Source organism: Plecotus auritus (assembly GCF_963455305.1).
Source record: "Plecotus auritus genome assembly, chromosome: 9".
NCBI lineage: Eukaryota > Metazoa > Chordata > Mammalia > Chiroptera > Vespertilionidae > Plecotus > Plecotus auritus.
In genome coordinates, this window is record NC_137783.1 from 17483262 (window position 1) to 17499365 (window position 16104).

Sequence of the window (16104 nt, forward strand, 5' to 3'; positions counted from 1 at the left end):
AGTGTCTATTTAGATCAGTTGCCCATTTTTTGATTGGGTTGTTTATCTTCTTTTTGTTAAGTTGTATGAGTTCTCTGTAAATGTTGGAGATTAAACCCTTGTCGTTGATATCATTGGCAAATATGTTCTCCCATGCAGTGGGCTTTCTTGTTGTTTTATTGATAGTTTCCTTTGCTGTGCAAAAGCTTTTTATTTTCATGTAGTCCCATTTGTTTATTTTCTCTTTAGTTTCCATTGCCCTAGGGGTAGTATCAGTGAAGAAGTTCCTTCAGCATATGTCTGAGATTTTTCTGCCTGTGGATTCCTCTAGTATTTTTATGGTTTCCCATCTTATGTTTAAGTTCTTTATCCATTTTGAGTTTATTTTTGTGTATGGTGAAAGTTGGTGATCTAGTTTCATTTTTTTGCACATATCTGTCCAATTTTCCCAACACCATTTGTTGAATAGACTGTCTTGACTCCATTGTATGTTCATGCCTCCTTTGTCAAGTATTAATTGGGCATAGTGGTTTGGGTCGATTTCTGGGTTCTCTATTCTATTCCATTGATCTATATGTCTGTTCTTGTGCCAGTACTAGGCTGTTTTAAGAACTGTGGCTTTGTAATACAGCTCAATATCTGGTATTGAGATCCCCCCTACTTTGTTCTTCTTTCTCAGGATTGCGGCAGCTATTCGGGATCTCTTTTTATTCCAGATGAATTTTTTGAAGGTTTATTCTAGGTCTGTGAAATATGCCGTTGGTATTTTAATGGGAATAGCATTGAATTCATAGATCGCTTTGGGTAGTATGGACATTTTGATGATATTGATTTTGCCAATCCATGAACATGGTATGTTCTTCCATCTGTTTACGTCTTCCTCTATCTCTTTTTTCAGTGTCGTGTAGTTTTCCACGTATAGGTCTTTTACCTCCTTGGTTAAGTTTATTCCTAGGTATCTTAATGTTTTTTGGTGTGATGGTAAATGGGATTGCTTTTTTAGTCTCTCTGTACGTTCACTATTGGTGTGTAGAAATGCCATAGATTTCTTGGCATTAACTTTGTATCCTGCTACATTGTTGAATTCATTTATTAAGTCTATTAGTTTTTTGATGGATTCTTTCGGGTTTTTTACGTACAATATCATGTCATCTGCAAATAAGGACAGCTTTACTTCTTCTTTTCCAATTTGGATGCCTTTTATTTCTTCTCGTTGTCTAATTGCAATGGCTAATACTTCCAGTACTATGTCAAACAGGAGTGGTGAGAGTGGGCATCCCTGTCTTGTTCCTGTTCTTAGGGGAAATGGTTTTAGTTTTTGCCTATTGAGTATGATGTTAGCTGTGGGTTTATCATATATAGCTTTTATTATGTTGAGGTATGATCCTTCTATTCCCACCTTGTTGAGAGTTTTTATCAAGAAAGGGTGTTGGATTTTGTCAAATGATTTTTCTGTATCAATTGATATGACTATGTGATTTTTATCTCTCAATTTGTTTATGTGATGTATCACGTTTATTGATTTGCAGATATTGTACCATCCTTGCATTCCTGGGATAAATCCTACTTGGTCATGGTGTATGATCTTTCTGATGTAGTGCTGGATCCGATTTGCTAGAATTTTGTTGAGGATTTTGGCATCTATGTTCATGAGGGATATTGGCCTCTAATTCTCTTTCATTGTGTTGTCTTTATCTGGTTTTGGTATTAGGGTGATGCTGGATTCATAGAATGAGCTTTGAAGTGTTCCTTCCTGTTGAGTTTTTTGGAATAGTCTGAGGAGGATAGGTTTTAGTTCTTCCTTGAATGTTTGGTAAAACTCCCCTGTGAAGCCATCTGGCCCTGGGCTTTTGTTTGCTGGAAGCTTTTTGATGTCTGCTTCAATTTCTTCCATAGTTATTGGCCTATTGAGATGTTTAGATTCTTCCTGATTGAGTTTTGGAAGGTTATATTTTTCTAGGAATATGTCCATTTCCTCCATGTTGTTCACTTTATTGGAATAGAGTTGTTCATAGTATTTTTAAACAATCCTTTGTATTTCGGTGGGGTCTGTTGTTATTTCACCTCTTTCATTTCTGATTTTGTTTATTTGGGTCCTCTCTCTTTGCTTCTTGGTGAGCCTGGCTAGAGGTTCATCAATCTTGTTTATCCTTTTGAAGAACCAGCTCTTGGTTTCATTGATCTTTTGTATTGTTTTTTTTGGTCTCTATGTCATTCATTTCTGCTCTGATCTTTATTATTTCCTTCCTTCTGCTTACACTGGGCTTTTCTTGTTGCTCTCTTTCTAACTCTTTGAGTTGTAGGGCTAGGTAATTTATTTCCATTGTTTCTTGTTTTTTGCAGTAGGCTTGTAGAGCTATGAACTTCCTTCTCAAGACTGCTTTCGCAGTGTCTCATAGATTTTGGATTGTTGTGTTTTCATTGTCATTTGTTGCCATGATATTTTTTATTTCTTCCTTGATCTCTCTGGTAACCCAGTCATTGTTTAATAGCATGCTGTTTAGTCTCCATGTGTTTGATTTTTTTGGATTGTTTTTATTGTAGTTGATTTCTAGTTTTATGCCACTGTGATCTGAGAAGATGCTTGATATTATTTCTATCTTCTTGAATTTGAAGAGACTTTGCCTATGACCCAATATATGGTCTATCTTTGAAAATGACCCATGTGCACTTGAGAAGAATGTATATTCTGTGGCTTTGGGGTGAAATGTTCTGAAGATGTCAATTAATTCCATCCGGTCTGGTGAGTCATTTAGGATTGATGTTTCTTTGCTGATTTTTTGTTTAGGGGATTTATCCAATGGTGATAGTGGGTATTAAAGTCTCCTACTATGATTGTATTGCTGTCAATGTCTCCTTTGATATCCTCCAGGAGTTTTTTTATGTATTTGGGTGCTCCTGTATTGGGTGCATATATGTTTACCAGAGTTATTTCTTCTTGTTGGATTGCTCCCTTTAGTATTATGAAGTGGCCTTCCTTATCTCTTGTTATGTCCTTCACTTTGAGATCTAATTTGTCAGATATAAGTATTGCTACCCCAGCTTTTTTTTCATTTCCATTCATCTGAAAAACCTTTTTCCATCCCTTCGCCCTCAGTCTGTGTGTGTCTTTTTTTCTGAGGTGGGTTTCTTGTAGACAGCAGATATATGGGACGTGTTTTCTAATCCAATCCGTTACCCTCTGTCTTTTGATTGGGGCATTTAATCCATTACATTTAAAGTTATTATTGATAGGTACTTACTTGTCGCCATTTTTATTCTTTACCCCTGTGTTCCTTCTTCGCTTCCTATTTCTTTTTTTTTTTTCTTAGCAGACCTTTTAGCATTTCTTGCATCGCTGGTTTGGTGGTAAAAAATTCCCTTAGTCCTTTTTTGTCTGTGAAGCTCCTGATTTCACCTTCAATTTTGATTGATAGCCTTGCTGGGTACAGTATTCTTGGATTCAGACCCTTCCTTTGCATGACTTTGTATATTTCATTTCATTCCCTTGTGGCCTGATGAGTTTCTGTTGAGAAATCAGTTGCTAGTCTGATGGGGGTTCCTTTGTAGGTAACTTTTTGTTTCTCTCTGGCCACTTTTAAGATGCTTACTTTGTCATTGGTGTTTGCCAATTTAATTATAATGTACCTTGGCGTCGGTCTTTTGGGGTTCATTTTGCTTGGGACTCTGTGAGCTTCTTGGATTTGTGTGGGTTTTTTCTTCCCTGTATCAGGGAAGTTTTCTATCATTATTTCTTCAAACAGGTTTTCTATTCCTTGCTCCGTTTCCTCTCCTTCTGGAACCCCTATTATGCGGATGTTGTTTTGTTTCGTCTTGTCCCAAAGTTCTCTTAGTCTCTCCTCCTGCTTTTTAATTTTTTTTTCTAGAAGCTGCTCTACTTGGATATTTTTTCCTACCTTGGTTTCTAGCTCACTGATGCGGTCCTCTGCTTCTTTTAGTCTACTCTTGATGCTTTCTATTGAGTTCTTTACAGCAGTGATGTCATCTTTCATTTCTTCTTGGTTCTTCTTCATTTCCTCTTGTTTCTTACTCATATTGTCAAATTTGTCTTCTTTTCAGCCACCTTATGACCATTTCTCTGAATTCTTTCTCTGGCAGGTTGCTTGCTTCCATTTCATTTACTTCCTTTTCTGGTGATGCCTGCTTTTCTTTCAGATGCGGGCTGTTTCTTTGTCTCCCCATGGTCTCTGCTTCTCCGGGTGTCTGGTTATGTAGTTCTCTCTCTCCTTATCCCAGGTGAAATCCGACTTTTCTGTGGTGGAGTGTAGAGCTCCTCTGAATCTGCGTGTTTGCGCCAATTGGGGACCGGTGTTCTGGGGTTTGCAGCCATTCGGTGGGTGCCGCAGTTGTAGACTTTCAGGCTTCCAACAACATTCACCTTCCCCTTCAAGATGGCGCGGTCTCCGCGTCTGAGCCAGTGGCTCCGGGAGGGAACCCAGCAGCAGTGGGGGCTGCCCGGTCAGGGGAACCCTATCCAGCAATCCCCTACCTTCTCCTGGAGTATAGCTGTCCCTCAACTCTCCAACAGACACTCCTCATGTGACCCTCAGCTGTTCTTTCTATCTGCTTCGGGACAAGGCTCGGGACACGTCCCTCTATTCCACCGCCATTTTGGTTCTCCCCAGATAGGTTTCTATTGAACGAGTACAAAAAAGGTTTTACATACATGTTAAAGGCATGCTTTAAAATTAAATACCCATTGCATTTTGAAGTTATTTAGTACATGTTTTTACAAGCTAATATCATTTGAAGGTATGATACTTTATAAAACACTGTGTAATATGAAGCAAGAATTCTTGTGATCTGTCCACAATGTGTTAATCTGGGACATCCTTTTTCTGGATGACATTCATTTCATTTTCACTGTTACACCTTTTTTCTGCTGCTCTGAGCATGATGACCTATTTCAGGGCCCTTAAAGTGAATATATCATGCAAATTAAGCGACTTCTTTGTAAATTACTTCTTTGTGAAGTACTTTTAGCCCTGTAGGGCTGTCGTAAAGATTTGAGCTATTGTATGCCCAATAGCAGTGCAGAGAGAGAAAATACAGGTGGGTTGCCTTGTACACGTGCCCTGACCAGGGCCAGGGCTCAAGCTTGCAACTCAGGAATTGAACCTGGGACCCTTCAGTCAGCAGGCTGATACCCTATCCGCTGAGCCAAACCAGCTGGGGCCTGTTACCATCTTTAAATAACAGGGCTAACAGCTGTCAGCCCCTAATCAGTCAGTGGCCTAAAAGCAGTGGCTGAGTTTCCTGGTGGCCTAGTCCAGTGGTCGGCAAACTCATTAGTCAACAGAGCCAAATATCAACAGTACAACGATTGAAATTTCTTTTGAGAGCCAAATTTTTTAAACTTAAACTTCTCCTAACGCCACTTCTTTAAAATAGACTCGCCCAGGCCATGGTATTTGGTGGAAGAGCCACACTCAAGGGGCCAAAGAGCTGCATGTGGCTTGCGAGCCGCGGTTTGCTGACCACTGGCCTAGTCAAAAAAAGGAAAAGAAACACCTGGAGTCTGTAGGGAACCTAAGAAATCTAGCCCTGTGCAAAGTTTTAGCTGTACAAAAGGAGAGAAAAGACTAGAGTACAGCAGATATTTAGAAATCAGTTCAGGGCTGCAGTGAGGTAAGAATAATAGAATTCCCACAGAGGGAGAGGTCTCGAGTGCTCAAGTACACTGAGATGTTGGTGGAGGAGAAGGGGGTAGGGGTGTATTCATTCCATTCGGGGGCCCCTGGCAGGGTCTCTGCTTCTCCTCCCCTCCCTGGAGCCCAGGGCGGGGGCTGTGTAAGCTGATAAGGAGGGTGACCCTGCCCTGGTCCCCCTGAGCTCTTGGTTTGCTTTCATTCTCTGAGGAGTTTGTGCTGTTGGCTGTTCTCACTCCCGTCTCTCCCACCTGGGCTCTCAGCCCACTTTGGATTTATTAGTTTGGATGGGTGGAACTCGCTTGACACCAAGGAAGGAAGGATTCCTGGAAGCATGGTTTGAGACTAGATTTGGGTAAATTGAACCCAATTCTCATTGCTCTGGAGTTCTCAAAGCTAAAAGGAACCTTATTATCCTCCTATATAATAAAAGGGTAATATGCAAATTGACTGAATGGCGGAACAACTGGTCAATATGATGTGCACTGACCACCCTGGGGCAGATGCTCAATGCAGGAGTTGCCACCTGGTGGTCAGTGCGCTCCCATAGGGGGAGCGTTGCTCAGCCACAAGCCAAGCTGATGGCTGGTGAGCGCAGCAGCGGTGGTGGGTGCCTCTCCCACCTCTGTGGCAGCATTAAGGATATCTGTCAGTCAGGCCGGCCTGAGGGGGACCCCCCCCGCAAGTGCACGAATGTCATGCACCGGGCCTCTAGTGAACCAATAAGAGTCTCTTTCCTAACTTAGGGCTATGCGGGGTTTTTAATGTAGTGCTTGAGTGCATGTGCATCTGGGGGAAGCTTCCTTAACATCAGGGGCACCTGTAGGATGGTTCTTTGACTTCTCTTAATCACCTGTACCTGACGAGAATCAGGTTCAGCATCTAAGTGTCCTCAGGTGTATTTGGCCAGGAGGTACAGGCACTTGGTTTTCTCTGGGCCTAAGTTCTTGCTGGTCTTGCAAGCCAAGAGTGGTGATTGTGGCAGAGATGTAAGAACTGGGGGATGGCAGCGGAGGGCTCCTGTCTCCCAGGCACACACTCCTTCAGTCACCAGCTCTGCCCCTGTCTTCCACGCCCCTCCAAAACCTTTCGCAGGCATTAGGCCATATCACTTTTAAAAGAGCTCTGCAAAGAAGTCAAGGTCGTTATTTGCACCCTTCTGTTACAGAGGGAAAGGAGGCTCAGATATTTGTTCAGTGCCCAGAATCTCAGGGGGGGAAAGGCGGAGTAAGCACCAGGATCAAGATGAAAATAAATTATTGCTCTAGTTCTCCGTCCTCTGCATCTCCGGGATTATTTGCTTTTTTTCCTTGAGTTTCCATATAGTGAGCATGTGCTCAAGTGGTTTTCCCTGGAACAGCGGCCTGTTTCTCTGGAAAGACTCTTCCACTGTGGTGCACGTGCACTATGGAGACGAGCACATTTCTGCGGGAAGAGTCTAGACAGGGGTGGGCAAACTTTTTGACTCGAGGGCCACAATGGGTTCTTAAACTGGACCAGAGGGCCAGAACAAAAGCATGGATGGAGTGTTTGTGTGAACTAATATAAATTCAAAGTAAAGGAGCGGAGGGGAGAGCAAGAGAACCGGATAGAACAGCCGGATCCGGCCCACGGGCCGTAGTTTGCCCACGGCTGGTCTAGAACATCAGAGAAGTGCCTTGGAGACCCTGGGCCCAAATGCTTGATTTCACAGATGTGAGCATTGAGTCCCAGAGAAGTCAGGCCACTTGCCCAAGGCCACGTAGCTAGTTCTCAGCAAATTCAGTGGTCAGCTACCCAGTCTGATGCCCCCCAGTTTCCACCAGACTTCGTGACCCTGCTCTGTAGGGCTCTTGGTTCTGTCCCCCAAGGAGAGGGAGGGAGAGACAACTGGGAGGGCAGGAAGCAGTTGGTTTGTGTCAGTCACAGCTGCTCATTTGGCCGCGCCTGTCTCTTGCTCCTTCACCCCATCTCTCTGTCTCCGTTTTCCCAGCCCCGAGCCAGCAGCCTTGTCTGCCTCCTGGCTGGAGGGCCGGGGTTTGCGAGCCAGGGGTTCTCTGCTCATTGTAATGAGGCCGAGGGGGTCCTTCCCACCCTGGGAGACAGCTTGCTCCGGTGGGCTGGAGAGCAGGCACTCCTTAGGGGAAAAATGGGGGGTGGGAACCATGGAACTGGATTAATTCTGCGGATCCAGGGGACTGGGAAATAAATCATGTTTTAAAAAGACTTTTTTAAAAAATAAATAAATAAAAAGGAGAGGCTCATTTCTGGTTCGCTTCCCATTTTCCTTTGGAGAGAGAAGGAAAGACCTGCTTATGGGGATGGGGGGACATGGCATGAGCTCAGGCTGTATACTTATTAGGGGCTCAGTTTCCTGTCGATCCCCCGTCTGCCCAAATGCCCAAACCCCAAGGGCCTAGAAGGGTGTAATATCCTTTGAGATGATCCTTTTTTTTTTTTTTTTTAACCTTTATTTCCTCGAGATGATTCTTGAAAAAATTTTCCTAGCAGCCAAGACCTTGTGGGCATTTAGTCTCTGTGGGCTGAGGGTCCCCACTTCTCTCTCTCAAGGTTTTGGGCCATTCCCCCTCTCTGACAGCCCTCATCTTCTGGCATAGGGGTTGACAAACCGCTGCCCACAGGCCATGCCCAGCCCAACAGATGGCTTTGTCAATAAAGTTTTATTGGCTCACTGCCCACTCACAGGGTTGAGTAATCTCGACAGAGACCACATGGCCCACAAAGCCTAAAACATTGATTCTCTGGCCCTTTACAGAAACAGTTTGTCAACTCCTATTCTGGCAGAATAGGCTCTCCACGCTCAGGCCAAATCATTTCCCTTGGCTCACTGAAAGGGGTTAGCACTTCCCAAAAGGTTTCCTTCTGAAGATCCCAAAAGAAACCAAAAAGGGAGGTGTGCCAAATAAGGCCAGCAGAGCTGGGGAGAGATGTGGGTAACCTCTGGCTGGGTGGGGCCAGATGGGGGTGGGACCGGCCTGGCCCAGCCTTGCTGGGGGGCAGCCCACCTGGGGTACAGCAACAGGAAGTGATAGCCCCAGCAAGGTGTGGCGGCAGGCAACAAAGTCCCCATTCTGAACTCAGACCCACTTGGCCAACCCCACTTAAAGCCTCGGAGAGCCTAGGTGCATCTCAGTCTGTCTCAGGCCTGCTAGGGCGTGAAAGCAGGGCCAGCATAACTCTGCCCCAGGAGGCTTCCCGCTGCTAGGCCCCGTAGGAGGCTCTGGCCACAGAATGCTTGTCTCTGGGTGCACTCCGTGGAGTCTCTCCACCCCCCACTCCAACTGACCTGATGTCTGGGATTGCCTGTGGGGAGCCATCAAACAGGAGTCAGCATTTTCTTGGTGCATCTGGACTGAGCACCGTCTGGGTCTCGTCCCCGCAGCTCCTGGAGTGTGCTTCTTCTGGTGCCCCAGAGCTGAGTGAACCAAGCTCAGGGGAGATGTGGCTGATGATGGCTGGTCACTGAGCAGGGACTGTGTACTAGGCACTGTATGCTGAGCACTGACTGCCTATGACCTCCTTTAAGCCTCACAGCAACCCAGAAGGTAAATGTATTGTTTCATCTGGATTTTTACAAGTGAGGGAGCAGGGTCAGAGAGATTGAGTAACTTCCTCAAAGGAGCAGAGCTGGATTTGAATCGGGACAGTCAGACTCCAGAGGCCTTGCTAGACCTCTCCACCGGAGCCCCACTCTGTTGGCTTACGGTAGGAGCTGGCAGAGCCAGGCTTCCCAGGTCTAGGTGGGGGGCCAGCCTGCACTCGGAAGGCGCGTGCTGAGCAAGGACCAAGGGAGAGTTAGGCGTGTGAAATGGTGAGTGGCAAACTGATCACCTGAGGTCTATGTCCCCACGAGAGATGGACACTGTATTAGCTGTGGGACTTCAGGCACGTTATTTAACCTCTCTAGTTCATTTTTCCCACCAGTAAAATGGAGGGAAGACCGTGTCGTTGTAGGTTTATTGTGAAAAACAAATGAGTTCTATATGTAAGTGCTTAGCACGATGCTTGGTGTACAGTACGTGCTGTGTAAACGTTTGCTGCTGTTAGGACTATGATTACTCTCTGTCCCTGGGTCAGGCAGCAGTGCTGGCCAGTGCTGGTGGGCAGTACAAGGTTTCTATCTCAATGTTTGTATGAGGGTGCACGTAAGGGTTTGTATCTCAACGTGCATCTCAACATTTCCTCCTCACTGTCCCTGCTGAACAGTTCAGCAGAGGAAGCCCCGGACCTGCTTCCATTTCTGACTCTGCTGCTCTGTGCTTGTGGGAACTTGGGCTGGTTACTTCCCTTGTCCGAACTCATTTTCCTTCCCTGTAAAATGGGGTGGAAAATGCTTACCCACCTCAAGAGATTGTCGTGGGGAGTAAATGAGCCACTATACACCACGGTGGACGGTCCATGTTTATTACATGTTGATTCGCTAGAAATGTTCACACCATTGGTTAGGCTAAGAGCTTTCTGCCTCATAATCTATATATATAAAAGCCCAAGCGAACAAACGACCGAACGACCAGTTGACCGGTAGCTATGACACGCACTGACCACCGGGGGCAGACCCTCAATGCAGGAGCTGCCCCCTGGTAGTCAGTGCGCTCCCACGGTGGGAGCACCACTCAGCGAGCTTACCGAGCAGTGGCGGCGGCAGGTGCATGGGGGCCGGGATGAGCTAAGGAGTGCGGGCTCCTACACCCCTCGGGTGTCGGCAGTCCAACATCCCCCAAGGGGTCCCGGGTTGCAAGAGGGCACAGGCCAGGACGAGGGACCCCACCAGTGCATGAATCCGTGCACCAGGCCTCTAGTGTTATTATATCACACCTCAGGATCTTACGTTCTTTTAGGTGCTTTGACTTCGCTTCTCCCTCTTGGCAGGAGAAAACTTTTAACCTCATTTCACAGATGAGGAAACTGAGGCCCAGATCAGACATGGCTTCTGTGCCTGGAAAAGGGCCCTCATCTCTTCTGGGCACTAAAGGTCCTTGTTCTGGGTTGGAGTTGAGGTGTGAGACTAAAATGAGGCATCCTCCCATTCTGCCAGGGCCTGTCTGTCTTTCTCAGGGGGTGGGGCTGGGGCTAGAGAAGACATCCAGGCCAGTGGTGTGGTGCCCCAAGCCTAGAGACTTGATATTTGCATTCCAGATTCAGGCTGCTGAGCCTGCTGGCCTGGTGAGGATCCTTGGAGCCACCAAGCCCTGTGGGGCCAGCCACCCACAGGGCCAAAGACAACGGTCCAGGCGGCCTTCTCCAGGGCAGTAATAACCCAACCCACGGGCCCTGTTCCAAGCAAGGATTGTGTGGGCTTCTCTATGCTCCAAAGGATGGCTGTGTTTCGGCAGACACCTCATTATCCCCATCCCAGCCGGCCTCTGCCTCTGTAATCACTCTGGCCGGCCCACGCCCAGCAGCCAGCCCAGGGCCAGGAAATCACTCCCCTCCCCTCCCCCGCCTTCCGCCAGCTGCTCTACGGGTGCCTGCAGCCACTCACCCGGTGGACCTCCTGCCTGCCTAACGGTTCTCTCTCCTCTGATTCTCTTCTCCCACTGCTGCCTGCTCTCGGGGACTCGGAAGTGTGGCTCTCCAGCTGGGCTGAGTCTCCCAAAAAGGACGTAACAGGTACTGCCCAGTGTGCATGCGAGTGCATGTGTTTGACATGTGCATCCCAGGCATCCGTGTGTGGGAGCCAGTGCTGCCGGCCCCTTGCTGCATGCTTCCCTGAGAGACATAGCAGCCCTCTGTTGGTTCGCCCGGCATCCTCTCTGCCTCCTCCGCTGCCTAGGCTCTGCCTGCCTTTCAACCCTGATAGGTCTCAGATCCGGCCTCGGAGGCTTCGGATGGGCAGCGACCACGTAGCTCAGTGTGTAGCAAATGCACTCTGGACCCAGAGTGTGTGGATTTGAACCCCAGCTCTGCTGCGTCCTGGGCTGTGCTGCCTTGGCGGGGTTCTGTGACCGCCCGAAGTGGGTGCAGTGCCACCTCCTGGGGAGCCTGGCACACCGAGAATGCGCCTATCATCATCTTCAAGGGTGGGATCCCCCCCTCCCCCCTCCCCCCGCAACCTCCCGCTTCCTCAGTCCAAACCTGAGAGCAGAGGTTCAGGCTTGGAGATTGTGGAACAGGCAGAGGGTCAGAGGTCAGAGGGAGCTGGGCCAGCCCCAGGGGTCAGAGCGCCAGGCTCAGCCCCTCCCACCACAGCTATGGGCAGGGAATAGGAGGTGGAAATCTGTGAGGGGACCCAAGGAGAAGGCAGCGGTCAGGAGGACCCCTTGCCTGTCCCAAGCCCCTTGCAGTCATCCTCCTGGTGTTGCCTATGACGAGGGCCTGGGCCTGAGCTAATCACTGGGCTCCTGTCCCTTTTTCCCCTCTCCTCGAGCCAGTGAGCCTGAGCCCACTTGGCCCACAACAATACATTTTATTCACCAAACGTATAGCTGGCCGCCCAAGGGCCTGTGGAGAAGCCGGCAGGCCGAGTCCAGCTGGGAGGAACCAGTGGTGAGGGGAGGGACTAGAGGGACTTTGGTGGGATGTCCAGGGTTTGGGGGGCCATGGAGAGTTTGGGGAGCCTGGGGCAGGGGCCACCACAAGGCTTGGCTTCTTAGAATGAGCCCAGCTGTTGGGAGAGAGAGGCTGTGGTGGGCGGGGTGTGGGGTGGGGAGACAGCCAGACTGGAGTCCAGGGTCAGAGTCTTGGGTGAGTCGCCAGGTCTCTCTGGGCCTTGGTTTCCCCATCTGGAATGTCGGGGTGTTTGATGAGACAGAAAACTCAGCGGGAGGTAAGGTCTTCGGGTTGCTTCACCTGGTATCTCCCCAGAGTGGGCCTGGAGGCTCTGATCCGGCTCTACAGGACCTGCTGCCTGCCAGGAGGCCAGTCTGAGAGGGTCACATTGCAGGGACACAGCCTCGGCCACCCTTCTCCTGGCCCCTGTGTCCCTTGCCCTGAGCTGTCTGCTGGTTCTGAGGCTGCAGAGGAACCTAAACCCTCCTCCTCATCCCCCAATTTCCCACTTCTGTTTGCTTTATACACACTGTTTACAGTTTACATAGGGCATTAACCCTGTCACCTTATACCGTGCTCGGAGCAACCCCATGAGACAGGTACTGCTTCTGTTCCTGTTTACAGATGAGGAAGCTAAAGCTCAGAGAGGTTAAGTGTCCTCCCCAGGGTCACAGAGCTAGTAGGGGCAATGCAGGACTGGACCTCAGACCCTTAGATTCCAATCGTATGCTTTTGTGTCATAAATCTTAGGTAATTGTTGTGTCCAGTGCCATGTTGTGTGGCATCCATCCTGGGGCATCTACTCTCAACAGAGAGACTTTTGTCTAAAGCACGAGGTCTGGTTGGGCCACAGTGTCACACAGAAAATTCAGTGCAGGACAGAAGCAAGCACTACGGCGAGAGCGATCAGGCGACTCCTGGAGGCAGAGATGGTTGGGGAGCATTGGGGTTGGTTGAAAGAAGGGATTCCAGGTGGGGTGGGGGGGGGTGCAGCTACAGCAAAGGCTTGGAAGGAAGAACCTGCATAGAACAGTGTGGCTGGCACAGAGCGATGCCCCAGGCATGTGTGTGGAATGATGAATGTTGCCTGGAACAGGACGGTGTGTGTCAGGGAACTTGGGGAGCTCACATTGTCAGGAAAGACTGAACTTGAGTTTGGCCTTTCTTCTATAAGCCACAGGGACCCATTGGAGCAGGGGGTTGACTTGGCAAAAGCCTTGTTAAGAAGTTTAAATTGGCAGCCAAGACCGGGCAGGAGCCAGCGGTCCCTCCAGGTGGCAGTCGGAGGAGTGCAGATGTGAGGCAAGGGTAGGGCAGGGCTCTGGGGAAGGCACAGGGCCCATCCCTGGATGGGACTCTTACAAAGCCCCCTTCCAACCCGGGAGGGGCTCTCCTCTCCAGAAGGGTCCACCCCTTCTCCAAGTCTCTGCCAAACCCTTTGCATCTGAAGACAGGAGTCTCCCTCCACTGCCTCTCCTCCTCTCTGGGGCCAACCCCTTCAACCCCTAATTTTCCAGGCCTTGGTTGGGAGGAGATCCAGCCTCTGTGGGATGACATCACCCACCCACCCGCCTGCCGAGTAGTTTCTCATCTGGATACCTGCTCCCAGCTCACGCCCACCCGGGCAGCCCTGGGCAGGCAACACCCTGAGAGGCTGATGCCAGAGCGAGCACGCTGGGAGCCAGCATGTGCTGGGGGAGGGGAGGGCAGCCAGGAGCACAGAGTGTCTGTGTGTCCATCTGTCCATCCCCCAGCCTTTGGAGTAGCCTCCAAGAAGTGCCACCGCCTGTCTTGTGTGCTCTGGAATGTCTGGAGAACATTTCCTTACCCTTTCTACCTGTACCCCAGTGTGTCAGTCTTCAGGAAGCTCCGGCCAGTGTTCCAAGGGGCTGGGGGAAGGGGTATGTAGATTTTTCCCCTCTTCGAAATCTTGTCTCAGGTTTCCTTGGCTTCAGTTAAAATGAGCTGATGTCTCTCCATTTCCAGCACCCCTGCTTGTCCTCTCTGGCAGCTTCTAACCCCTTGCCCCTCTGTGCCTTTTCTCCCTTCCACAGTTTAGTTGTCTAGTTTTCCCAAATTTCAGAAGCGAGGCCCTGCCTGGTGTATCTGTCTTGGCTCAAAACAAACCAGTAAGTCACTTTGTTCATCTGTCTGCCTGTCCATTCATTTCACAAACACTTACTGCGTGCCAGCCACCTAAGTGGACACTGTGGTCTGCTCAATAGATGTAGCAAGAATCAATGTCTTTATTAAGCACCGACTGTGTGCCAGGTGCCCGGGACAGGATGAGGCGGGCCCTTCCTTGGAAACCAGGGATCAGGGTCTCTCTGGAGGCCAGGCACAGCGCACAAATTCAGAACACAAGCACCAAGTGTTAGGTGGGCTTGGGTTCAATCCCAGCCATATGACCTCAGGAACATGCTTACTCTCATGAGCCTTACTCTGCCTGTGCGTGAAATGGGGCTGCAACAAGACCTGCCACATAGGGTTGTTATGGGGATCAAATCAGACGGCGAGAGGATGCGGCTGGCACTTGGCACAGTGCTGCCCAGGAGTGAGCACTAACGAGGCTCATGGTTAATCCTTGGTGTGATCCAGGTGCTCTCGGGATTTGGAAGCTCTCTCACCTGCTGCTGGGGAGCTCCTCTTCGGTGTGTATCTTAAGTTCACACAAACTGGAAAGGGAGCCCCTCTTTGCGATGGATGCTCTTAGCCACAGAAGCACTGGTGTCCCCCAGGGGCCCGATGGGAGGTGGTCTCTGTCAGCACTGTGACCAGCACTGCCTCTGTCCTGCTGGCCGTGTCTGAGTACAGAGCCAGGCTGGCCCTGCTGCCTAGCTGTTGGTTGCATTTCTGCCTGAAATACAATCCTGGCTTTGGAGGGGTTGCCTGGGTTAGGGTCCCTTCTGGGTCTCCATAGGGCTGAGCGGGAGTCGCAGGGTCCTGGGAGAAAACTGTCAGGGGCAATGGGTTTCTCTCCCTTTCGTTGCCCTAGGTTGGGTAGATGCTCGGCCACAAACGACCCAAGGATCTAAGCAGGGCTTCCCACCCCTGGCTGCACATGCGAACCAGGGGAAGATGGGGTGTCTAAAATATACCCCAGGCAAATTAAATCTGGGTCTCTGGGGGTGGGACCCAGGCATCTGTATTCTTTACAAGCTCCCTGGGCGGTTTTATGAGACCAGGTCAAGGATCTTTGTGCTAGAAGAATGGGATGTCTGGAAACAGGAATCAGGCAGTTCTGTAATGGAGAGAGAAGTGGGCTTGAACCTAAAACAGCGAATTTGGTTCTCTCCCTAGCAGCTGTGTGAGTGGGGACGTGCCTGTTGGCTTCTCTGGGCCTCTGAGTTGTCTTTCGTGAGATGGGAAGGTAAGGAGGTGGTTGTTAGGATAACTTGGGACGGCGTACGTGCCTGGCACAGAACGTTGGCAAGTTAGACTCAAGCACAGAGGGAAGGTGGCTGCAGGCTGAAGCACCACGGGGGCCTGCGGAGCCTGGGAAGCCTGCAGTGGGTGGTGTAAAGCGGCAGCCTTCCAGGAGGCTGGCATCTGTATAGAGCGGTAGGCGCGTAGCTTAAGGTGCTAGGACTTCCCGTAGGTTCGGGAGGGCCTCCTGTGGGAGGCGACCAGTGGGTCTCTGGTTTGTGGATCCTTGGAGCTCCTTGTGGCACCGAATGTCTTAGGTGTTTAGTGCCACCTCCACCCGAGTGATGATGGTGGTGGTAATAGTGAAGCACAGAGCGGTGGAAGCAGCATGTCCACCTCCTAGTTCAGTGTTTGCTTAATGAACGTTTGCTTAAGTGGCTGAGGAGGACAGAGAAGCTGTTTGCTGCTCAGGAACCTGCCCTCCTGCTAAGCACCCCCACCTTTGACCCCCTCGAGCTCCACGAAACTGCCAGGAGAGGGCAGCTGGAGGCTTCTAGGAGCCTGACCGCACGCCCCACCGCTTAAAGGCTGAGGGAGACTGAGTCAGTCTCCATGTGGCCAG

At 49.5% G+C, this 16104-nt stretch overlaps 1 protein-coding gene across 6 annotated transcripts in view; it reads left to right on the forward strand.

Annotated features, from left to right (window-relative positions):
- SH3PXD2A (SH3 and PX domains 2A) overlaps positions 1–16104 on the forward strand; it is a gene marked incomplete at its 5' end in the record, with an annotated part of 261903 nt that overhangs the window by 194151 nt on the left and 51648 nt on the right. For 4 of the 6 annotated variants that reach the window (XM_080687644.1, XM_080687640.1, XM_080687643.1 and 1 more), the window contains one exon: positions 11193–11237. The exons of the other annotated variants lie outside the window; for them this stretch is intronic. In XM_080687644.1, coding sequence (XP_080543770.1) covers positions 11193–11237 — 45 coding nt within the window. The remainder of the gene's footprint in view (positions 1–11192; positions 11238–16104) is intronic. 6 annotated transcript variants of the gene reach the window in all.